Source organism: Mustela nivalis, assembly GCF_964662115.1.
Source record: "Mustela nivalis genome assembly, chromosome: 18".
Lineage (NCBI taxonomy): Eukaryota > Metazoa > Chordata > Mammalia > Carnivora > Mustelidae > Mustela > Mustela nivalis.
In genome coordinates, this window is record NC_139037.1 from 32339502 (window position 1) to 32364548 (window position 25047).

The following is a 25047-nucleotide window of genomic DNA, read 5'->3' on the forward strand; positions in this document are numbered from 1 at the left end:
ATACTGGAGGACCGAGTGTGCAGATGAAGCATTTACTTTGCACAGTGTGGAGGCATTGTTCAGATATAAAAATAGAGTAAAAAAAAAAAAAAAAAAAGGAGGGCTCCTGGGTAACATATTTGGTTAGGCACCTTGATTCCTCATTTTGGCTCAGGTCGTTAATCTCAGGATCGTGAGATCGAGCCCTGTGTCAGGCTCCATGCTTCACAGGGAATCCACTTGAGGTTCTCTCTCCCTCTCCTTCTGCCCTCCCCCACCCCGTGCGCATATTCACGTGCTTGCTCTCTCACATCAATAAAGTATTTTTTAAAAAAATACTGTAACTACCACTACAAAAACTACCACTAACAAGTGTTTACTCCCCAAAAGACAGACAAGCTGACAGAAAATAAAGCTACTCGTCACATACAAAAGGACAGAACTGAAAATTTTGAAATCAACTCTGCAGTTATATTTTTAGGTTTTTAAAAAGTGAAAATAGAGCTCTCCTTCAGACTAGTTTTGAAGAAAAAACAACACGTAAAGGAAACACTGCAAAGTACTTCAGAGAAAAAGAAAAAGTGTTAAGATGAGTTTTACTTAGAAATGTTTAATTAAGACATTCTCAATACTGCCAAGAAGTTTGTAAAATAAAAATAGAGTTGGGGCGCATGGGTGGCTCAGTTGGTTAAGCCTCCAACTCCTGGTTTCGGCTCAGACTGTGATCTCAGGGTTGTGAGATTAAACCCCACGACGGGCTCTGTAAGTTCAACACTGAATCTGCTTGAGATTCTTTCTCCCTCTTCCTCTGCCCTTTCTCTACTCCCACTCTCATTCTTTCCAAATAAACAAATAAATAAAATCTTTAAAAAGAATAAAATAAAAAGTGAAGTTAAAATTAGATGAGGCTATTTATGAGGTTAATATGACAAAAGCATAATGAACCATCACTACCTGTATTAGAACAACCAAAGTAAAAAACAGTGGTAACACTAAATGCTGATGAGCATGCAGAGAAATGGGATCTCACGCATCACTGATAGGAATGTAATAGGACACAACCACTCTAAACCAGAGTTTAGCAGTTTCTTTTAAAACTAAATATGGGGCGCCTGTGTGTCTCAGGTGGTTAAGTGACTGCCTTCGGCTCAGGTTATGATCCCAGAGTCCCTGCTCAGTGGGGAGCCTGCATCTCCCTCTCCCCCTGATGTTCTGCCTGCCTGTGCTCTCTCACTCTGTCAAAAAAAAAGAAAAATAAAAAAACCCCCAGAAACAAAAACTAAATATGTAACTGGGATGCCTGGGTGGCTCAATAGGTTGTCCTTCTGGCTTTTGGTTTCAGTTCAGGTCATGATCTCGGAGTTATGGGACCAAGCTCTGGATCAGGCTCCACACTTGGCACAAAGTCTGCTTGGGATTCTCTCTCTCTCTCCTCCCCCTGTCCCTCGCCCAGATGTGCATACACTCTCTCTCTCTCTCTCTCTCTCTCAAATAAATAAATAAAATAAAAATAAATATGTACTTACCATATGACCAAGCACTTTTAGGCATTTACCCCCCACCAAAAAAAAGGAAACAATGTTCATTCAAAAATGTGTATCAAATGTTTATAGCCACTTTATTTGTAGTAGCCAGAAACAGGAAACTCTTCTGGTATGTCCTTCAATGGGTGAATCATTAAACAAACTATGGTACATCCACCCTTTGGAATACTACTCAACATTAAAAAGGAATGAACTATTAATACATGAAACAATTTGGATAGATCTCAAAGGAATTATGGTAACAGGAAAAAAGCCAAAGTAACATACTGTGTGATTCCATTTATCTAACACTCTCAAAATAACAAAATTACAGAGATGGAGAACAGCTTAGTGGTTCCTCAGGGTTAGCGACAAGTGTGAAAATAAAGGGTTAGCATAAGGGATCCCTGAGGTGCTAGTACTGTCCTGGATCTTGATTACGGTGGTGTCACACAAATCTACACATGACAGAACTGCACAGAACCACACACACTCTAATGAACACATGTAAAACGCGTGAAATCTACATCAGGCTATGAACTGTAACAATGTCAGTTTCCCAGGTTTGATATTAAACTACAATTATATAATATGTTACCACTGCATGAAACTAGGTGAAGGGAACACGGGATCCCCTCTGTACTGTTTTTTTTGTTGTTTTTTTGTGTGTGTGGTTTTTTTGCAATTTTCTGTGAATCTGTATTTCAAAAGAAAAAGAAAAAAATTACATGAGGCTATGCGTGAGAAGGTTAATATACCAAATAGAAAAAATTTAACATAAAATAAAGGGTTAGCATAAGGGGTCCCTGAGGTGCTAGTATTGTCCTGGATCTTAATTACGGTGGTGTCACACAAATCTACACATGACAGAACTGCACAGAACCACACACACTCTAATGAACACATGTAAAACGTGTGAAATCTACATCAGGCAACTGTAACAATGTCAGTTTCCCGAGTTTTATATTAAACTACAATTATATAACATGTTACCACTGCATGAAACTAGGTGAAGGGAGCACAGGATCCCCTCTGTACTGTTTTTTTGTTTGTTTGTTTGTTTGTTTGTTTGTTTTGTGTGTGTGTGTGTGTGTGTGGTTTTTTTGCAATTTTCTGTGAATCTGTATTTCAAAAGTAAAAGCAAAAAAAATTACATGAGGCTATGCATGAGAAGGCTAATATACCAAATAGAAAAAATTTAACATACTGTTTGGAACATGGTAAAAAGGCTACCATGAACACTTTGACTCTTCTGAGCCCTTACAGTCAATCAACTAATTTGAAAACATAGGTTTCTGGGGCACCTGGGTGGCTCAGTGGGTTAAGCCTCTGCCTTCGGCTCGGGTCGTGATCCCAGGGTCCTGGGATCGAGCCCCGCATTGGACTCTCTGCTCAGCGGGGAGCCTGCTTCCTCCTCTCTCTCTCTGCCTGCATCTCTGCCTACTTGTGATCTCTCTCTCTCTCTCTGTCAAATAAATAAAATATTAAAAAAAAAAAAGAAAACATAGGTTTCTGAAGATTATTCAAACTATTTCAGCTGAGAGCATGACTGGAGGTAGAAGTCTTGAGTTTAGTTACCACATACTACATGAAATCTCTTATGAACATGGCAAGATTTTTTCCAGACTTGAAACTATTTAAGTGAGTAAGAAACCAGTACACAGCATAAATGTTTCCAAAATGTTTCTTTCTAAAATCTTTGACTTCAGGGGCTCCTGGGTGGTTCAGTGGGTTAAAGCCTCTGCCTTTGGCTCAGGTCATGATCCCAGGGTCCTGGGAAGGAGCCCCGCCTGCATCAGGCTCTCTGCTTGGCAGGGAGCCTGCTTCCTCCTCTCTCTGCCTGCTTCTCTGCCTACTTGTGATCCCTGTGTGTCAAAAAAATAAATAAGATCTTTAAAAAAAAAAAAATCCTCAATTTCAATCTCCTTGGGGTCCAAAGCCCTTAGTATACAAAAGTCTCTTGTATCATCGAATAAAACTTGTAAGATGAAAACAGAGGTACTGCCTGCTGTCTGGATCCAAATTAATGTAAAGTCTAGCTCAAGGCCATCCTCTATTTCCAATATTCCCTTAGGAAAAAAAATAATTCCCCGTCATGTTAAAAACGGGAAAATGAACTGAAAGCTTTTATGGTATTCTGCAGCAGCTGAGTCCCTAGCAAATATTCTGAAGGATAGAAAGAACATTCTACTGGCAGTCTTCTGAATTCCTCAAGCAGGCTCTGAGCTGTCCAGTCAGCTCTGCAGGAACGAGCAAAGATGAGTCTCAGACCAGCTGCTGGGAACTGGATCCTGATTCTTCAAATAAGCATCCTCTTTGGCCTAGCGCCCCCCTTCGGCATTACTCCACACCTGTGTGTGTGTACGTGATTAATACAGTCTCCAGTGCCGTGGGTGTGATCCTGAAATAGCTTCCTCCGCCGAATATTACTCCAACGGGTTCAACAGAAGGGAGAATAGAAAGCTGAGTGAAATTATACAACAGCTTGCTTCTCTAGCTTCCATAGAAAAAGTGGCTGAAATGTTTCTCAGCTTCAGCAGGTATAAGAAAATCTAAATACAACCATCTGACCAGTGCCCATATCAGCAGGGGAGGTCCCTGGATTTTCTTCCCATGGACTCTTCAGGACTCCTAACACTACATCCTAGTACATCCTAGGATGTACTGGCAGGCGTTTCATGGAAAGAGCTGTGCTAGAAGGCCATCTATCACACCAGAACCAGCCCTGTTATAACACACGCTCCCCTTCCCCGCCTTGGATCCTTCTAGTAGCTCTTTCCCATCCTTCCTTTACTGCAATATCTTAAACCTTCTGTGTGAACGCAGGGTAGACTACAAAAAGCTCTATTCACTCACTGGTTCCTCAACAGCTAAAATCTTAATGGGGTTTGAAAAAAAGACTCCACACCCTGACACATCAAGGATTCTGACAGCAACAGTGTTCAGGTCACAGATTTCAAGGCGAAGATGAGTCGTGACATAGAAGTATCTTAGTTGAACACATTATACTACTAAACTTGAGGAAATCCACAAACATGAATTACACTGTGCAGAATCTATCCATAGGAAACCTAATGTCTTCTTGATATAAAATGCAGTAAAGTTAAAGGACCTGAGGGTTCTAGTTCCCCAAAGAATTACTGTGGGTTACATTTGCAAAAGCACAGAAATTAATACTTGGGGCAAGCCCTTGGAATAAGGTCTCTAAATTCTTTTATACTCAACGCCATGTTAATCTGCCTGATCACCTACTTTGGAGCCCAGCATTAACAGCGATCCTATTGATTAGAGCTGGAGAAATTAGCAGAAAGAGGCCGTAATGCCACTGCTGAAGAACAGCGTCAGCATCCTGGACTTTCGGCGATCTAGAGTACTGTGGACGTCAGGAAGGACACTGTCCTGCTGCAGCAAAACGGACTACGCCTTGGTCCCCAAATTTCAACTCACCGCTAGACAGTCAGCTAAACGTCACCTTGTATTTTTACTCCAAGTTGACCATCCCACCCCTGACTTGCAATGATAACAGCAGTGTTTCCTCATGCTGGTTCAAAGCTACAACGTGATCATTCACCCAGGAAGGCAGTCAGGATCCTCTCCACCCTCCCCTGCAGCATCACTCACACTCACTTGTTCTTTACCGTTCCCATCCCCATGAGCCCCTGTCAAGAAATTATTCCGTAGGGATGCCTGGGTGGCTCAGTTGGTTAAGCAGCTGCCTTTGGCTCAGGTCATGATCCCATCGTCCTGGGATCGAGTCCCACATCAGGCTCCTTGCTCAGCGGGGACCTGCTTCTCCCTCTGCCTCTGCCTGCCATTCTGTCTGACTGTGCTCGCTCTCTCTCCCTCTCTCTCTCTGACAAATAAATAAAATCTTTAAAAAAAAAAAAGAAAAAGAAAGAAATTATTCCGTAAACCCAAGTTTCCCAGCGGGGCCTTCTCAAAGTTCCACAGCCAAATCATGCTCTAAAACATTATTTTGAACAAGTCATCCAAGCCTTGAAAAAAAAAAAATACCTACAGATCTGGCAATGCAGCCAACACAAACCCATCCTGATGAGCTTGGACAAGCTCCCAGCACCTTCCAAAAGAACTTTCTAGACACAAGGGAGCTCAAGACCAAGGACTCTGAACCCCCAGAACGTAACTGCGTTCACTACTTTTTTGACATTGTTTCTTTCTCTATGGCAATCAACAATTAAATCTTTGAAAAGCGCTTATGGCTCATTTTCACGGACAACCAGAAGGAACAGGTGGACTGCTTCCTACACCACAGACAGCCTTGGAGGGGAAAGAATTCCAAGAAATAGATGGTGAAAGCAACTTTAAAAAGAAAAAAAAAGGAACACGAGCAAACTCTGAGTCTATGCATACACAGAGAATGCTGAGGTGGTGAGCGGATTTTTAATATTTTTTTTTAATTTTACTTTTAAGTAATCTGTCTGCCCAAAATGGGGCTCGAATACACAACCCCAAGATCAAGCGTCACGTGCTTCACGGATTCAACCAGCCAGGCACCCCCCAGTTGGATTTAATTTTGAAAGAGAAAGCTACAGGATGAAATCCAAATATCTTACTCTACATTTAAGTAAGCTCAGTCAGTTAAGCATCCAACTCTTGACTTCAGCTCAGGTCATGATCTCAGGGTCAAGAGACAAAGCCTTGCATTGGGCTCTGTGCTCAGCACAGAGTCTGCTTGCGATTCTCTCTCTCTGCCCCTCCCCACTGCTCATGCACACTCTCTCTCTCAAGTAAATAAAGTAAGTCTTTAAAAAGAAAGAAAGAAAAATAGATGGATGGATGGATGGATGGATGGATGGATGGATGGGACACCTGGGTGGCTCAGTGAGTTAAGCGTCAGCCTTTGGCTCAGGTCATGATCCCAGGGTCCTGGGATTGAGCCCCCACATCAGGCTCCCTGCTCAGTGAGGAGCCTGCTTCTCCCTCTGCCACTCCCTCTGCTTGTGGTCTCTCTCTGTCTCAAATACAAATAAAATCTTTAAAAAAGAAAGAAAGAAAGAAAGATATTTCTATCTTGGCAGCCCCTGGGTTGCTCAGCTGGTTAGGTAACCAACTCTGGATTTCTCCTCAGGTCATGATCTCAGGGTCCTGGGATTGAGCCTTGCATGGGGCTCCACACTCAGCATGCAGTCTCTCCCTCTGCCCCTCCCCACCACTCCTGCACACTCTCCCTAAATGAATAAAATCTTAGAAAAAAAAAATTCCATCCTAACTTGTGACCTAGTAGGTTAGAGAAAACATATATATGAAAGGAAAAATAAACAGAGGCAGGCTTTAGCAAGAGCGGGAAGCAAGTAATTCAAGAGCTGAAAAGAAGAAAGACAAAAATGAAGTACTTGGACGACAAAGAAGTCAGGATTTTGAACTGTATCTTGGAGTGTTCAGGGAGTATGTCAACCAGTTTGGCTGGGACAGAGAACACAGAGACCAAAGAAAATGGGAGAGAGTGCATGTTTACAGCTGTCCCACAGTTCCAGTCCATGGTTCATAAGCCTTCTACTCCTCTCCCTATCTGGACTTGAGTCAGTGCAGAGGCAAGGAACCACTACAATTTGTTGACCTATTAGCTAAACATCAGTCCCCAGAACTCAGAATGTTACTAACAGTTTTACTAAATTTAATCTCAGAACAGCGTAACATTGAGGTGCACTGTGAATTCAGATTTTTAAATACCTGTACTAAAAATAGCAAAACTACTGTAAAAGTCAAGACAAGGATCTACAAATCAAAACAAGAATTTTTAAACTCAGACACTCTTCCAAAAACTGCTTAAGAACATACTGACATCCTCTAAAAGAAAAAGCAGAAGAATGGAAAGTCTTAGGAAGTGACAAAGTTTTAAAAACAGATTTACAATCACTTTTAAAACAACAATACCTCTGGGAAATGGAAATTCCTTAATCCCTTTGAGGGCAATATGTTTGAATCAGGAATAACAACATCCTGTCTCTACGTAAGTTCAAATGTGAACCTTTTACAGTATCCCTAACATTAAACAGCAAGTAGAGGAGAAGACCATTTCTAATCTGTCAAAAAGAAAAGCAGCCTGTTTTGGATTTATCACCTATCCTTGCCAGACACATATGCAGAAGCTTCAGCAAAACGAAACTAGGGAACTTCAAGGTTTTAGTTAACAGTGATTACTTAACTGGAGCTTATTTCTGCGAAATTAAACTACCAGAAGCTTTAGATATCAACTGGCTTGTTGCTAAACCACAAGTCTATGCTTCGGTCTTGGAAATGCTAGCAGGATAGAACCCATGAGCCTTTTATTAAAACGTGATGACCATGGAGAGCGCCCTTGAAGCTTACCAACAGAGGACTCAACTCTAAAAAGTTCCCCTCTGGAAAGTGAGGATGGGGTTTGACATGTAACCCAGCGCCAGTCCTAAAACGCTTGACTGCATTTTCCATAAAAGGTGGGATTTGGAATAGTAGCATATAGCAGACACCAGCCCACTAGAAGCAGATGGAACCCACCAACTCATTTTACCCAGACCTCCAAAAAGGTACACAGAACTGTCTGTGCTTGCCAAAGCAGGGCAGATCTGAATGGGTGAATATACTAAAATGTTTCACAAAGGATTACTTATGGTATTGCATTTGCCTACTGTAGCCCCCAGTGTAAAACAGGATCTGAAAAATGAAAAATAATTTGGAAGCTCATCCTCCAAATCAAGCTAAACACACACAGCCCAAATTTTTATTTTACACAATAAAAAAGGCTCAGTAACCTATTCCGTCACAGGGGCTCTTCTAGAAGGGTTATCTAGCCGGAAACATTCCCTGCTTATGTCCATAGTTCACCAGGGGCCTGGTAAGATTCCATTTTGTAACAGCTGAACTTTATACAGAAAGTCATTAATGGTGCAACATTCACTCATTAGCATGAGCCTACCCACTCTAGAATGAAAAGCATTGGCTGTATCTGCCAGGATGACACCTAACGGTGAGAAGCTGGAGCCGAGGCTCCTGAACTCCTAGAAAGTTCCATTGGCCTCAGAAGAGCTCACTATCTCCTCCAGCCTAAACTTAGCTGTCACCCTATTTCTCAATCCCCACAGAAAAAGGCATTCCTAATACCAGAAAAGTATTTTAAATAAAAAATTAAAAGATAGGAAAAAGGGTCAACAGCAGGCAAAACCTTACAGGGCTGACATGATTCCTGTTTGGGATTGGGGGAGGGGGAGGAGCTTTCTAGATGTTTCTATTCTTGGCAAGGAAAGCACCTCCAGGTCCTATACCACCGAAAGGCACTAACACAGGAATGTTCTCAGGGAATCAATGATTTGTCTGTGCTAACAGACTTCATTTTGGGGTGTGCTGATGGGGAGCAAGATGGGGAGGGCTGGAGGGGGGAGAGGGGAAGGCATGTTTGATTGGGGGGATGGGAGGAAAGAACAGATGGATAAGGGGGCCAGGAAAGGTGGGGAGAGTGTGGATGACTAAGGGAGGTCAGGGGAGGATGTGGATGGTTAAGGGGATGTCCAGAGAAGGCCTGGGAAGGCTGAGGGGAAGAGGGAAAAGGTGAGGACCGCTAAGGAGTGGGGGAAGGTGTGGATGGTGGAGGGACGGAGGGAAGGCCATCATCCCCCAGGGAAGCGGCAACGAAGGCAGGCCGAAAGGGGTGGCCTCGCCCAGGCTCCCCCCAATCCATCTTCTGTGGGCGTGTGCCCGGCTGCGCGTGTGCAAGGGCCAGGCCACCAGGCCGCAGGGCCACCACTCACCCCACGACTCCCTGGTTGTAGTTCCTCCGCTTCCACGGTGTCCCGCTGTACACGCCCCCGCTGCCGTCGGTCCGGCCGCCCCCCGCGGCCCGCCCTCCGCTGGGCTGCAGCAGGCTGTAGTTGAGTCCGTAGGTGCTGGCCTTATTATCGCGCTTCCTCTTGTTGCTGCTTCCTGAGGCCGGGTCCGCGGGATCCGCGGTGGGGACGGCGGCAGAGGAGTGTGGGGACGAGGACGCGGGGGGGGACGGGGACGCCGAGGGGCCCGCGGCAGCTCGGCGGGCCCAGGCCGCCGGCTGGTGGTGGTTGTTGTTGTTGTTGGTCGTCTCCAGGGGCAGGAAGTCCCGCTGCTCCACGGACTGCGCGTGGCAGCCCAGCAGGCGCTCCCCGGAGCGGTACATGCCGGCCGGGGCCGGGGCCGAGGCCGGGGTCGCGCCGCCGGGGCTGCCGGTGCTGCTGCCGCTCCCGCCGGTGGCCGTGCTGCTGCCGCCGCCGCCGCTCGCGCCGCCGCTGCTGTGACAGTGGTGGTTGAAGTAGAGGTTCCTCAGCCCCTGGGTCGTCTCCCAGATCTGCATCCACAGACTGTTGGACGGTCCGAGCTGCTCTGGCTGGAACCAGGCGATCCTCGGATCCATCAAACGGCGGCGGCCGCTGCCCCCGCCCCTCCCGGCCGCCCGCAGGGCCGCCGCCGCCGCCGCGCCTCAGGCGCACGCCCGGCCTCGGCGGCTGCTGCTGCTGCTGCTGCCGCTGCTGCTGCCGCCGCTGCTGCCGCTGCTGCTACTGCTGCTCGGGGCCCGCCGCGGGCGGCGCGGTCGCGCAGGGAACCCGGCCGGCGCCGGCGGCGTCGCTCCCGCCCTCGGGGGCTCCGCGGGCCCTCCCCCCCCTCCCTCCGCCCCTCCGCCGAGCCCCTGTCACTGGGGTCCCCGTGCAAATGGCGGCGGCGGCGGCGGCTGCGGAATAGGGCGAGCAGCGGCACCGGCGGCAGCGGCGGCGGCGGCGGCAGCGGGGACGGGGGCGGTAGCGGCGGCGGCGGCAGCGGCGGCGGCGGCAGCAGCGGCGGCGGCGGCAGCGGCGGCAGCGGGGGCAGCGGGGGCGGCGGCGGCGGCGGCGGCGGCGCGGCGGCGGCGGCGGCGGCGGCGGCGGCGGGACGCGCCTGCTCGGTAGCGTCCTCGCTCCTCCGGCCCCGGGGCGGGGCCTCCTCCAGCCCCGCCCCGCCCCCGCCCTCCCGCGTTCGCCCCGCCCCCACCGCGCCGCGCTACCCGGTCAGCCCCGGCGGCCGCGCCGTGCGTCACAGAGGCCGCGGTGTGGCGCGGCGGGGGCCACAACCGCCTGGCCCAACCGTCCCCGCGCCATTTGAAGAAGGAGCCGCATGTACCTGAGCGCCCAGGCACCCTTGATGCGCGCGCCGTCCCCGGTCTGTGTTCCCGGTCTCTGAAACCGGGAGAGGCCGGCCGGACGCCGGCCGGCTCCGCAGCGAATGGATTGTGGGAGGCGCCGCCCCCACATCGTCCCCTCCCCCACCCAGCGGCCTCGGGGACACCCTCCGCTCTCGCGACCCCTCCCGAGATCCTCGCTCCAAGCCCGCCTAGGGCGGGCGGGGGAGCGGTGGGGGGAAGAAAACGTAACCCGTCCTCGAGCATGTGCCTTGGACCCTGCATGGACGTGGGCTGCGCGGGCACCCTCGCTGCCTCCCGGGCCCGCGACACTGCGTCCTCGTGGGGGTTTGGAGCAGCAGGCCGTGGCGGATCTTCTCCTACCCCAGTCCAGACTGAGGAAGCCTGTCCCCGCCCGCGTGGCTGGACGTGTTGCTTCGTTGAGCGTGCACACCCTGGTCTCAGAACCACCTGCACACACCCAAAACCCGCTTTACACAGGGACGCGCACGGATGCACAGACAAGGAAGCAGGCACACATGCTGCTTGGTGTGGAAAGAATCCTCACTAGCCCCGGAGTGGATCAGCAGCCATGGAAAGCTCTTGTCGGTACAGAATTAAGTTCAAGGAAACCCACAACCTTTTAAGTCTAAAATGAGGACCATGTCGTTGGCATAAGTAGAGAGATTTTCCGTAAAGTGGTTATTTGTATGTCTTCCCAGTCCCAATTCCCAATAAACGACAAGGAAAGGGGAATTTTAAGTATTTTAAATCATAAAGAGAAAAAAAATGAGTGAGCACGTTTCCTCTGTGCCCTCTGAGGTTAGTCCAAAGTCTAGAATGAGGCTCTGATGCCCGATTTTGGCCTTCTACTTTGGGAGCTCAATATCCTGGAAAGTTTGGGATTTAGGGCAAAGATGAAAAAATACTGGTCAAATTCAGAAGTATTGCTCTACCGTTTTTCTTGCTGAAGGAACAACATGGCCATAAACAGGAAAGCACACCCCAAAAAACCCTACATAGAAATTTGGTTTATCCTATTTGTTGCTGATTTACTATGAATTAATATTAAAAGTATCCTCAGGGGCGCCTGGGTGGCTCAGTGGGTTAAAGCCTCTGCCTTCAGCTCAGGTCATGATCCCAGAGTTCTGGGATCAAGCCCCGCATGGAGCTCTCTGCTCAGCGGGGAGCCTGCTTCCTTCTCTCTCTCTTTGCTTGCCCCTCTGCCTACTGGTGATCTTTGTCTGTCAAATAAATAAATAAAATCTTTAAAAAAAATTAAAAAATTTTTAAAAAGTATCCTCAGAATGAAATTTGCTCTATACTGAGAATTAGAAAGACAGGAAAATGAGTGGTATTTTTAAGGCTATTCACACTGACAAATTATACAAACATAAAGCATTGTATAGAAACAGGTTTCTTTTGGGGTGTCCGGCTCTTGATCTCTGGGTTTGGATTCCTAGCTCCAGGTTGAGTGTAGAAATTACCTAAAAATAAAAAATATATAAAAGAAAGAAACAGGTTTGTTTGATGACTTCAAATTTGTTTCAAAAATCAAACAAGAGTGGGGTGCTTGGAGGCACCTGGGTGGCTCTGTGGGTTAAAGCCTCTGCCTTTGGCTCAGGTCATGATCCCAGGGTCCTGGGATTGAGCCCCGCATCGGGCTCTCTGCTCGGTGGGGAGCCTGCTACCTCCTCTCTCTCTGCCTGTCTCTCTGCCTACTTGTCATCTCTGTCTGTCAAATAAATAAATAAAATCTTAAAAAAAAAAAAAAGAGTGGGGTGCCTGGGTGGCTCAGTCAGTTAAGCATCTATCTGCCTTTGGCACAGGTCATGGTCCCAAGGTCCTGGGATGGAGCCTCTCTAGGGCTCCCTGCTCCTCCCTCTTCCACTCCCCCTGGCGGCTTGTGTGAGCTTTCTCTCTCTCACTCTCTCTCTGTAGAATAAATGAATACATCTTTAAAAAAAAACAAAAACAAACAAACAACAACAACAACAACAAAAACAAGAGGGGCGCCTGGTGGCTCAGTTGGTCAAGAAAAAAGAAAAGCCGAAGTAAATTGGAAAGCTGAAAAATGCAGACATTATCAAGGCCCCACCATCTAGAAATAATCCCCTTTAAGACTTTGTTAAAACATTTCCAGAAACCTGTCCCTGCATATTATGTGTCAAGATAGGCTTTTTTATTTTTACTTACTTATTTTAAATGCTATCCAGTCTTTAAAATGTGTTTTTTCAGATGTCCAAGAACATATTAAATGCCACTGATATCTAAGCCAAAAATAAAGTAGTCAAAGTTAGTAATAGTTCTACCCACAAATTAACATTTGTTATATTTGATAGCCCATTTATTTAAGCAAACCTAAAAACTACTAAAGTATTGGCAAAATTATCAAATGGGTTAATATAAATAAAAGAACTCTATGAAATGCAGGCTGTGAGGCAAGACATTACTGTTAGTTCACCTGCAGGAAATGCTGACTACTTAGCCCCATAACACATCCATGTTTCATAACATTCTTTCAGTAAATCTTAAATGTCTATCATCCATGCAGAATGAGCTATTTGCTTTAGAGAGGATAAATAATAAACAGCCAGGGTCTTTGGCTGACATCCATGAATTTACTGCCGGGTTAGGGAGGGAAAAGAGGTAAACATTTAAAGTCAAATTGCAATTTATTCAATTAATTTCAACAAGTATGTCTTGAGCAAATATGGACCATTGTTGGGGCTACAGCAATACAGCAATGAACAAAACTGATGAGGTCCCTGCCTTCATGGACCTTACATTCTAGTGAATAAGGCAAGCACGTAAGGTCAGACAGTGTTGAGTGCTACAAAGAAAAAGCAGGCTAAAGGAAGAGTGACGGTGTGCTATTTTTAGATGGGCTAATCAGGGAAGGCTGTTCTGAGGAAGTGATATTTGAGCAGGGAATTAATGCAGCAGTGGGCCATGACCATCTAGATCTATCAAGCAGAGAGAATAGCAAGTGCAAAGGCCCTGAGGCAGGAATATACTTTGCATGAAAAATGGCAAGGAAATGCAATTGAGTGTTGAAATGTATGCCATGGTATAAAATTGTAATAAGTGTTGAATGTTTACCATGGCATAGAATTATAAAGTAATTCTTGTGGAAGTTTCCTCAAAAATCATCCAGTTTAAAGTAAAACAGCAGGGAATTCTATATACACAAAAATGTATTCATTTTCCCCAACAAATCTGCAGTGTTTTGTCTCAAAATAATCTACTACTGCATTCAGAGAGATAGACTACACTAATTTCAATAATAAATTTTGATTACTCAACCTTTTCATTTTGCTATTTAGAACAAAGGAACAGACACTTATTACAGTCTTCAAAACCATCTGCATTAAATTGATGAGCCAAAAAACACAGCTATCACAAACCCAGACACTTTGCTCCATAATCTAATGTCCTATTCATTCTCAGAATTCTTGTTCTTAGGGGGGAAAATGTTGAGTCAATGGTTTCAACTTGGAAGATTTACTGAAACATCAAGATTCTGCAGAGTAAAAATCAAGTGCAAAAATGAGAAGAAAGCAAATTACCCAAGAACCAAACAAATTTAAATATTTCATTGATTTATTAACTTGAATAAAACTGAAGGGAAATGGCACACACATTGTACTACATGGCATTATTAATAATTGTCATATTTAAATCTTAGGCAGGATGTGATCATATTATTTCACTCCAGAGTTAACAAGAATCACAAATGATAAGTCATATAGTTAAAGTTATTAACATCCTCAGTGTTTGGGTTCTGAAGCATTTGCTCTTGGTATTAATAATCTTGGACTTGGGATCCCTTTACAAACTTTCCCCTTTTGCACACAATATACATCACTGTACCATGGTTCTTTTCTTCCTCATGAATACAAATAGGATTCCAAGTAGGAGAATCTTTTTCAATGAAATTTCAAAATAATAGGTAATGTGGAGGCCTGTATCTTGTTCTGGACTGTCAAAATTTCTTCCATTCCTGTTTTAGAAACAAAATTGCTTAAGCTTTGGGCCATTCTGGAATCCTTGGAGTGAATGTGTATGTGTGTATGTGTGTGTGAGTGTGTGTGTGTACACACGTGTCTCAGTTTAGGAAATTTTTAGTATAATTTAAATATAAAATTCACCTGTTTTTTAATATATTTTTTAAAGATTTTATTTATTTATTTGACAGACAGATATCACAAGTAGGCAGGGAAGCAGGCTCCCTGCTGAGCAGAGAGCCAGACGTAGGGGCTCGATCTTAGGACCCTGGGATCATGACCTGAGCAGAAGGCAGAGGCTTTAACCCACTGGGCCACCCAGGCGCCGCAAAATTCACCTGTTTTAAGTGTACAATTTAATGAATGATTTTTACTACATTTACAGACTTATGCAGGTATTACCAACCCCAAAACGATCTCTAGGGCTTATCTGTAGTCAATCTGTTTCCCCAACCCCATGCCCAGGCAAGTATTAATCTATTTATCTCTATAGATTTGCCTTTTCTGAAGGCAAATTTTTTAAATTAAAAAAAAATCTTTTTAAGTATTTAAAAAATATTTTTTTAAGATTTTATTTATTTACTTCAGAGAGAGAAAGTGAGCATGAGCAGGGGCAGAGGGAGAAGGAGAAGCAGACTCCCTGCTGAGTGGGAAGCCCAATGCTGGGCTCAATCCTAGGACCTTGAGATCATGACTCCAGCTGAATTACCATTTCTTTTTAATGCACACTGCTGGGCAGTCTGTGGGAGAGGGAGAGAAGACCTCCCTAAGGTGGTCTTGCCTAAGAAAGTGCTCACCCACAACTGCTTTTGTCAACTGTTACTGAAATTCCATTCTAAAAACAAAGCCCTTACTGTCAAAATCTCACTCCAGAATGTTCTCTGGCTAGACCCCATATAACTTGAAATGCAGTCCAGAGCTGCCTTCTTTAAAAAGTTACTTGAGGGATGCCTGGGTGGCTCAGTTGGTTAAGCAGCTGCCTCCGGCTCAGGTCATGATCCCAGTGTCCTGGGATCAAGTCCCACATCGGGCTCCTTGCTCGGCAGGGAGCCTGCTTCTCCCTCTGCCTCTACCTGCCATTCTGTCTGCCTGTGCTCACTCTCTCCCACTCTCTCTCTGATAAATAAATAAAATCTTAAAAAAAATAAAAATAAAAATAAAAAAATAAAAAGTTACTTGATATGGTTATTAATTAAATTAATTTAATTTAATTAGTCCACATGGACTCCCCCATGTGGGTAGGTCTTATCCTATCATTTGAGGGCTCAAATGGAACCAAAGGCAGAGGAAAGAGGAATTTGTCCCTTTTTTTTTTTTTTTTTTTTGCCTTATTGATAGAACTGGGCCATTTCAAATCATCTTCTCCAGCTCTCTGGCCAATATTTACATCATTGGCTTCCCTGCTTCTCAGGCCTTCAGACTCAGACTCAATTATACCACCGGTTTGACTGGGTCTCCAGCTTGTGGACAGCAGACTGTGGGACTTTTAAGCTTCCAAAGTGCATGAGCCAATTTCTCAAAATGAATATCCACACGGGGCATCTGGGTGGCTCAGTCTTTAAGCGTCTGCCTTCGGCTCGGGTCCTGATCCCAGGATCCCAGGATCCAGGGATCCAGCCCTGTATTGGGCTCCCTGCTGAGCAGGAAGCCTGCTTCTCCTTCTCTCACTCCCCCTGCTTGTGTTCCCTCTCTCGCTGTGTCTCTCTCTGTCAAACAAATAAATAAAATCTTTTTAAAAAATAAAAATAAATAAATATCCATATAAATCTCTACATATTGGGGCACCTGGGTGGCTCATTTGGTTACCTTAGGTTCAGATAATGATCCCAGGGTCCTGGACTCAAGTCCCGCATTGGGCTCCCTGCTTAGCATGGAGCCTGTTTCTCCCTCTCCCTCTATCACCCCCATTGCTTGTATTCTCTCACTTTCACTCTCTCTCAAATAAAATCTTAAAAAAAAAAAAAACTCTACATATGGATATACATTAGGTATACAATAAATCCAAATAAGTCATACATATGAAAATGAAAAGTGGGGGTGCTGTTGTAACAAATTCCTAAAAATGCAGAAGTGGCTTTGGAACCAGGTAATAGGTAGAAAATGGAGTTTGAAAGTCCATGCTGGAAAAAGCCCTCATGGCGTGAACAGACATTTACTCATTTATAAAATTTTATTTTATAAAGATTTATTTATTTATTTATTTGTTTGAGAAACAGAGAGCTCACGTGCATGAGCAAGGGGAGGGGCAGAGGAAGAGGGAGAAGCAGACTCCCCACTGAGCAGGGAGCCCATGCTGGGCTCGATCCTAGGACCCTGAGATCATGACCTCAGCCGAAATGAAGAGTCAGCCATTTCACTGACTGAGGATCCCAGGTGCCCCAAGATTTTATTTTTAAGTAATCTCTACTCCCAACATGGGCTCCAACTCACAACTGTAAGATCAAGAGTTACATGTTCTCCTGACTGACCCAGCCAGGTGCCCCATGAATAGACCTTTAAAAGTATGGGCACCTGAGTGGCTCAGTTGGTTAAGTGACTGCGTTTGGCTCATGTCCTGAATCTGGAGTCCTGGAGTTCTAGTGTTTTGTGGAAGGTAGAAATTGTAGGCAATGAAATTGTATATATATTTTTAAAGATTTATTTATTTATTTGATAGACAGAGATCACAAGTAGGCAGAGAGGCAGGCAGAGTAAGAGGGAGAAGAAGGCTTCCTGCCTAGCAGAGAGCCCAATGCGGGGCTCCATCCCAGGACCCTGGGATCATGACCTGAACCGAAGGCAGAGGCTTTAACCCACTGAGCCACCCAGGCACCCCTGAAATTATATATTTAACTGAAGTGATTTCTAAGAAAAAAAGGGTTGAAGGTGCAGCTTGGCTCTACCTGGCTGCTTATAGCAAAATTCAAGAAGAAAGAAATGAGTTAGCAGAATTGTTAAGCAAAAAGGAAGTAGAACTTGATGATCTGGAAATTTTTCGGCCTATGCATATTGCAAAAAATGAGAACAATAAGGATATGGCCATGCAACCATTTGAGTTGTTGGGTAATGAGCGTGGGTGGGAGTCACAGATTAATCAGCCACCCCCAGAAGGATAACTGCTAGGAGGAGGATATGGGAAAGAACGGAAGAAGGAAGGCTGTCCGACCTCGTGGGTTTTACAGGATCAGCCCATAGAACCATTTAGCTGAGCTCACACACTATTCTTCAAAACAAGGGAAGAATGATCCCAAAGGCAATTTGGAGGCCAGTCAGGGCTTTCTCCTTGGTTTCAAAGTTTTAAATACTTAAAATCCACATCCACCCATACAACCCACACACAACAGAACCGAATTGTCCCGTGACTTCACGTTTTTAATGATTTCCAAAGTCAAATTGCTCCTTCAACGCTCAAGTGCTTAGTTGGTACTCTGCCCAACCTGGCCAGGCAACACTTGGTCTGTCATTCATTTCCACCCCACTCCCCTCCGGGATGTTTTGTGGCAAGCCTCTTCAACGAGAGAATTGCTATCCAACAGAAGTAAATATGCTTGGAACAGGTACATGATGTTTGGACCACCTCAAAAGGAAGCAGAAAGGCAAATTTTATTTCTGGACATGTGTAAGCCAAGCCACAGGCGCTTTTTCTAAGGTAAAATGCACAACAAAAGGTGCCAAGTGTTTCCCTTATTGTGTATCTGAGCCCAAAAGGCATTCCATTCAAGGAAAATTTGAATAATTTAAGTGCAGCCAAAATGGCGAGTGGCAATTTCTGTTGATCTGTTTGGCGGATGTGCAAAAGAACCGACAAAAATTCTGCAGGCTGAGGACAAATGGACTGCACCCATTACACAGCAAAGAAAGGCAAGTCAGAGAGTAGAGCACAGCCTCGGGGAGGTCACACAGCGTGTGCCACAAAGAGAAGTTGCCGAGGTTACCATTTGGGAAAAAACACTGTGACATCGTGTTAGTGGAACAATTTCCAGTTTGTAGCCCCCGATCTGCTTCGAAACTAGTCTATATAACAAATTTCAGATACAGCGAAAGTCATTCCTCCTAGGGCTGGAGAGAATAGAGACTTGGTTATTCACCATCAGTAATCGCAGGGGACTATGACCACAGCAACACAAGATTATTGACCTTGTTCAAAGTTCTAAAACCGGACCTGAAAACACACAACCACAATGAATGTTCAATGATTAATCAGCATCTGTGAATGGATGGCCAAAAAACAGTGAGTTAGAAGATAGCACTTCCATTTAGCTTTTTAAATCATAATTAGGGGTGTGTGTGTGTGTGTGTGTGTGTGTAAAACGTTACAATCTCAGGGTGACAGTAAGGTTGCATCAGCTTGATGAATCTGTTCAAGCCACACATCTTGCCACCATGGCTCCAAGGTCATGACTTTGACTCCTCTGAAGATCAAAAGCGGAACTCATCCTCTTGGCCAAAATAACATCCTTCCCAGGAAACATTTGGATACTTAACCAGTTGCAGTCTTTGCCATTTATTCATACATTCGTTCATTCATTCCGCCATCATTTAATACTGGGGCACAGAGGGGATTAAGTAAGGGGACCTGGTCACAATCCAGTGGTCCATGGCTGTGTGCTTGTGTTTCTAGTTAATATATGTCATCGTGGCCAAATCTTTTTCCCTCTGGCTGAAATGCAAGCACCTGGAGGACAGGCTAGAAGGATGTATAACTCAAATGGGGCACCTGGGACCCCCTAGAGCAGAGTGTCCTGGTGGCACATCTTTGGACTTCTAACTGGTAAGAGGGAGAAAAGAAGAATGATCTGGGAGAATCTAGCTCAACAGATTTCAAGGAACAAAGTGTGAAATCCCCTCCTTTCCCTACTTATAATGGTGCTATGGACACATGTGCTAAGCACCCCTGTTCTAAAATTGTTCAAATCCATTTTATTGTGACCAAGCAGTTGAGAAAATTTGACTGTAGTAGAAGACCGTGTTCATCTAGAATACTGTATCACCCGTGGCTCATTTCCCCAAATCACTTTGAATTAAATATCTATCAAGTATGAGAAACCTTGAAGTAATGTTCTCTTATTTTCATTTCTTTTGTAGCCCTTCCAACTCATAAAACATGCAAGAAGCACAAAAATATGGAAAGTGCACAAGAAAATTTCTTGAGGGGCACCTGGGTGGCTCAGTCAGTTAAGCGGCTGACTCTTTTTTTTTAAAGATTTATTTATTTATTTGACAGGCAGAGATCACAAGGAGGCAGAGAGGCAGGCAGAGAGAGAGAGGGAAGCAGGCTCTCTGCCGAGCAGATAGCCCGATGCGGGACTCGATCCCAGATCCCTGAGATCATGACCTGAGCGGAAGGCAGCAGCTTAACCCACGGAGCCACCCAGGCGCCCTAAGGGGCTGATACTTGATTTTGGCTCAGGGTTGTGAGACTGAGTCCCACATTGGGCTCCATGCTGGGCATGGAGCCAGCTTAAGATTCTCTCTCTCCCTCTTTCTCTGCCCCCCAACCTAAAAAGAAAGAGAAAGAAAGTTTCTTGAAAGGTCCCTGTGGAGTTGGACCAGCTTTTTTTCTTTTTTAAGATTTTATTTATTTATTTATTTATTTATTTATTTATTTATTTGACAGAGATCACAAGTGGGCAGAGGGGCAGGCAGAGAGAAGAGGGGGAAGCAGGCTCCTGCTGAGTGGAGATTCCAGTGCGGGGCTCAACCCCAGGACCATGGGATCATGACCTGAGGCAGAGGCTTTAACCCACTGAGCCACCCAGGCACCCCTTGGACCAGCTTTTATGTAATACTGAATAATGGGCTTTCAGGGATGGAGAAGGAAGATAAAAAAAAATCCACTCATTAAAAGTCACACACACATTTGGAAAAAATCTCAACATCAAGCATCCATTTGAATTATAATACACTAAAATCTGTGTTTCTCAGACTGATAAATGTGAAGCAATATAATGATCCCCAGTGCTGGTGAGGGAATGGGAGAAACTAGTCTTGTTCACGGTCTATGGAAGGATAAAGCAGAGAAAACGCTTTGGAGGACTATTTTGGTCCTATCTATCAAACTTATGTGTATATCCTTTGACCCGGTGTATTAGTCAGCTCCAGCTGTCATAACAGAAAACCACAGACTTCGTGGCTTCCATAACAGAAATATAATCTTGTTGTTCTGGAGGCTAGAAGTCCAAGATTAAGGTGCAATCAAGTCTGGTTTCTGGTGAAACCTCTCTTCCTGGCTTGAAGGTGGCATCTTTTTCCTGTGTGCTTACATGTGCACATGCAGAAAGAGAAATCAGGTGTCTCTTCCCCTTCTTATAAGAACAGCAGTCACAGGGGCACCTGGGTGGCTTAGACCTACGTGGTTAAGCCTCTGCCTTGGCTCAGGTCGTGATCTCAGAGTCCTGGGATCGAGCCCCTCATCAGGCTCTCTGCACAGCGGGGAGCCTGCTTCCCCTCCCACTCCCTCTGCTTGTGTTCCCTTTCTCTCTGTCTATCAAATAAATAAATAACGTCTTTTTAAAAAAAAGTATTTAGGGGCGCCTGGGTGGCTCAGTGGGTTAAGCCGCTGCCTTCGGCTCAGGTCATGATCCCAGGGTCCTGGGATCGAGTCCCACATCGGGCTCTCTGCTCAGCGGGGAGCCTGCTTCCCTCTCTCTCTGCCTGCCTCTCCATCTACTTGTGATTTCTCTCTGTCAAATAAATAAATAAAATCTTTTTAAAAAAAAAAGTATTTAAAGTTGCTTTGTCTATAGTAGCCAACATAAGCACCCACCCAGAAGGAGGCAGTTACAGAAATTAAGGTATATTCGGTCAATAAAACACTACTATGCACCTGTTAAAATGAATGAACCAGCACTGAACATGTTGACACAGAGAAATCACTAAAATGTTATCATTAAGTGGAAAAAGCAAGGTGAAGAGAAGTGTGTGGGATATGATCCAATTTCTATTTAAAAAAAATACCAGCATTTTCTCTAACGGTTTGTAAGAAACCATTGACGGTCATTAGCTCAGAGGAGTGGACTGGGAACACGGTGGAAGCATTTGTTTCCTCCAGCCTTCCCCACTGTCTGTACTTAGCCCGCCCTCCCTGCTGAGTGGAGGAATGTTACTTTTGTTTAAAAGTTGAGGCAAATTTCACAGAGCGAAGACTTCACCATTGTAACCATTGGAAAGTGTAGGATTAGCAATACTTAGCGCTTTCACAGTGTTACCCAACGATCATCTCTATAGAGTTGCAAACATTTTCATCACCCCCGGGTGGACAGCTCAGTCCTCATTCTCCTCTCCCACAGCCCTTGACAACCACTAATCTGCTTTCTGTCTCTACAGATTTACCTATCAGGATGTTTTATAGAAATAGAATCCTATAATATGTGGGCTTTGTTTCTGGCTTCTTCTGCTTAGGGTAATGTTTTCTTTTCCTTTTTATTTATTTATCTTTTTAAAGATTTATTTATTTGGGGTGCCTGATTGGTTCAGTGGGTTAAGCCTTTGCCTTTGGCTCAGGTCATGATCTCAGGGCCCTGGGATCGAGCCCCACATCGGGCTCTCTGCTCAGCAGGAAGCCTCTCTCTCTGCCTGCCTCTCTGCCAACTTATGCTCTTTCTCTCTCTCTCTCTGTCAAATAAATAAATAAATAAATATCTTTTTTTTTTTTTAAAGATTTTTATTTATTTATTTGACAGAGAGAGATGACAAGCAGGCAGAGGCAGGCAGAGAGAGAGGAAGAAGCAGGCTCCCCGCTGAGCGGAGAGCCCAACGCGGGGCTCGATCCCAGGACCCCGAGATCATGACCCGAGCCAAAGGCAGCGGTTCAACCCACTGAGCCACCCAGGTGCCCCATAAATATCTTTTTAAAAAAAAAATTATTTGAGAGCAAATGAGTGAATGAGGGGCAGAGAAAGAGGGAGAGTGAGAATCTCAAGCAGACTCCCTGCTGAACACAGAACCTGGGGCTCATCCCATGACCCCAAGATCAGAACCCTGAGACCACGACCTGAGCCAAAACCTGAGTCAGATGCTCAACTGACTGAGCCACCCAGGCCCCTCACCTCTTTTTTTTTAAAGTAGTCTCCATGCCCAACTTGTGAATTAAACACAGGACCCTGAGATCAAGAGTCTCACTCTACGAACTGAGTCAGCCAGATTTGACGTTCATCTGTGTTGTAGCATGTAACCCTTCTTATGGCTGTATGAATAGATCACATTTAGTTTTTTCATTCATCCGTTAATGAACATTTGGGCTGTTTCCTTGGGGCTATTGTGAATAATGCTGCTCGGAACATTCATGTACAAGTTTTTATTTATTTAATTAATTTTAAATATTTTATTTATTTGTCAGAGAGACAGAGAGAGAGCACAAGCCAGGGGAGTGTCAGGCAGAGGGAGAGGGAGAAGCAGACTTCCTGTCAAACAGGGAGCCTGAGGTGGGACTCGATCCCAGGACCCTGGAATCATGACCTGAGCCAAAGGCAGACACCTAACCAACTGAGCCACCCAGGCATTCTCACATACAAGTTTTCGAATACCTGTTTTTGGGTATATACCTAAGAGTGGAATTGCTGGCTTGTTGGATAATTCTATGTGTAATATTTTGAGGATGAGTGTTGGTTTTTCCTCTGTAAATATTTAATTTCATGCCATAAATGAATTGGTATGTGAAAGGATCTTGAAAGCTCTTTTAGTACATCTCTAGAATTAATGGACATTGACAATGGACATTATATTATCTAAATTAAAATAGTAACTTGGATTTAACAATATATTTTGCTTTAGGGCCTATTAGATGTCTTGTAGAAAATGGACACTCAAGTGTTCTTGCTATTGAAAACAGTGTATCTCAAAAGCATATAATCATTCTTTGATAACACTAGTATCCTTAGACAAAATACAATGCAATAAAGAGTAATTATTCTCATTTTTAGCGATATTTTTGGTTCATTAAAAAATGACTGTTGGGGCGCCTGGGTGGCTCAGTGGGTTAAAGCCACTGCCTTCGGCTCAGGTCATGATCCCAGGGTCCTGGGATCAAGCCCCACATCGGGCTCCCTGCTCAGCTGGGAGCCTGCTTCCTCCTCTCTCTCTGCCTGCCTCTCTGCCTACTTGTAATCTCTGCCTGTCAAATAAATAAATAAAATCTTTTAAAAAAAATGACTGTTGACCAGTTCTCACCCATTAGGATCACTATTATAAAGAACACTGAAGATAACAAAATGTCAAGGATGTGAAGAAATTACAACTTTTGTGCATTGCTGGTGGGAACAGGATGCTGAGCTGCTGTGGAAAACAGTATGGTAGTTCCTCAAGAAATTAAAAATAGAACTACCATAGATCCTGCAATCCCATTTCTGGGTATCTACCCAAAAGAATTGCAATCAGAGATTTGATGATACATATATGTGTTCATAGCACCTAATTCACAGCCAAGAGGTAGAAGCAACCCAAGTGTCCATCAACAGGCGAATCAATAAACAAAATGTGGTATGTATCTCTCTATAGATAGATAGAGATTGCAATAGTTATATGGGAAAATATACATTCACACACACACACACACACACACACACACACACACACACACAAAATGGAATAATAGTTTGCCTTAAAAAGGAAGGAAACTCTGGGGCACCTGGGTGGCTCAGCTGGTTAAGCATCTGACTCCTGATTTTGGCTTAGATCATGATCTCAGGATCATGAGATCAAGGCCCGTGACCAGCTGCACACTCACTGGGGAGTCTGCTTTGGATTCTCTTCCGTTCCCTCTGCCCCTCCCACTGTGCTCTCTCTTCCCGCCCCCCTCTAAAATAAATAAATAAATCTTTTTTTTTTTTAAAAAAGAGAAGGAAACTCTGATCCATGTTAAGAAATGAATGAACTTTGAAGACATGATGTTAAATGAAATAAGCCAGTCACAAAAACAACAATATTATATAACTATATGATTCCACTTATACAAGGTACCTGGAGTAGTTAAATTCATAGAGACGGAGAGTAGAATGGTAGTTGCCAGGGGCGGGGGGAGGGGAGGGGAGGAGGCAGGTAATATTTAATGGGGACAGAGTTTCGACGGATGATGAGGATGCACAACAGCGTGAATTTCCTTGATGCCATTGGACCATACACTTTAAAAAGGTTAAAATGGCAAATCTAAGTTATGTATATTTCACCACAGAGAAAGGAACATACACACAAAAGTAAATAAAAATAACTATTGAAAAAAATTAACTACTACTATGTTTTGTTCTATATAGAACAAAACACAGAAAACATAGTCTCTTTATAGAGCTTACTATCTAGTAGGGGAGGCAATGACAAATAAAAATTCAATACACGGCGGCTCCCGGGTGACTCAGTCAGTTGAGCGATGGACTCCTGATTTCAGCTCAGGTCATGATCTCAAGGTTGTGAGATCAAGCCTCGGGTGGGGCTCTGCACTCAGCATGGAGTC

General features: G+C 44.6%; 2 protein-coding genes across 6 annotated transcripts in view; both read right to left on the reverse strand.

The window, feature by feature from the left end:
- Positions 1–10135, reverse strand: part of TENT4B (terminal nucleotidyltransferase 4B) — a 73029-nt gene extending 62894 nt beyond the window's left edge. Inside the window, exon 1 of one of the 3 annotated variants that reach the window (XM_082711337.1) lies at positions 9248–9989. In XM_082711337.1, the coding sequence (XP_082567463.1) occupies positions 9248–9879 (632 nt within the window). In that variant the 5' untranslated portion in view covers positions 9880–9989. Of the gene's footprint in view, positions 1–9247 lie in introns of all 3 variants that reach the window. The other 2 variants (XM_082711338.1, XM_082711336.1) reach the window with 2 other exon arrangements.
- Positions 10136–11373: 1238 nt separating this feature from the next.
- Positions 11374–25047, reverse strand: part of HEATR3 (HEAT repeat containing 3) — a 72281-nt gene continuing 58607 nt past the window's right edge. Inside the window, exons 15-16 of one of the 3 annotated variants that reach the window (XM_082711341.1) lie at positions 12814–12887; positions 11374–12104 (exon numbers count right to left, since the gene is read on the reverse strand). In XM_082711341.1, coding sequence (XP_082567467.1) covers positions 12852–12887 — 36 coding nt within the window. In that variant the 3' untranslated portion in view covers positions 11374–12104; positions 12814–12851. The remainder of the gene's footprint in view (positions 12105–12813; positions 12888–25047) is intronic. The other 2 variants (XR_014305655.1, XM_082711340.1) reach the window with 2 other exon arrangements.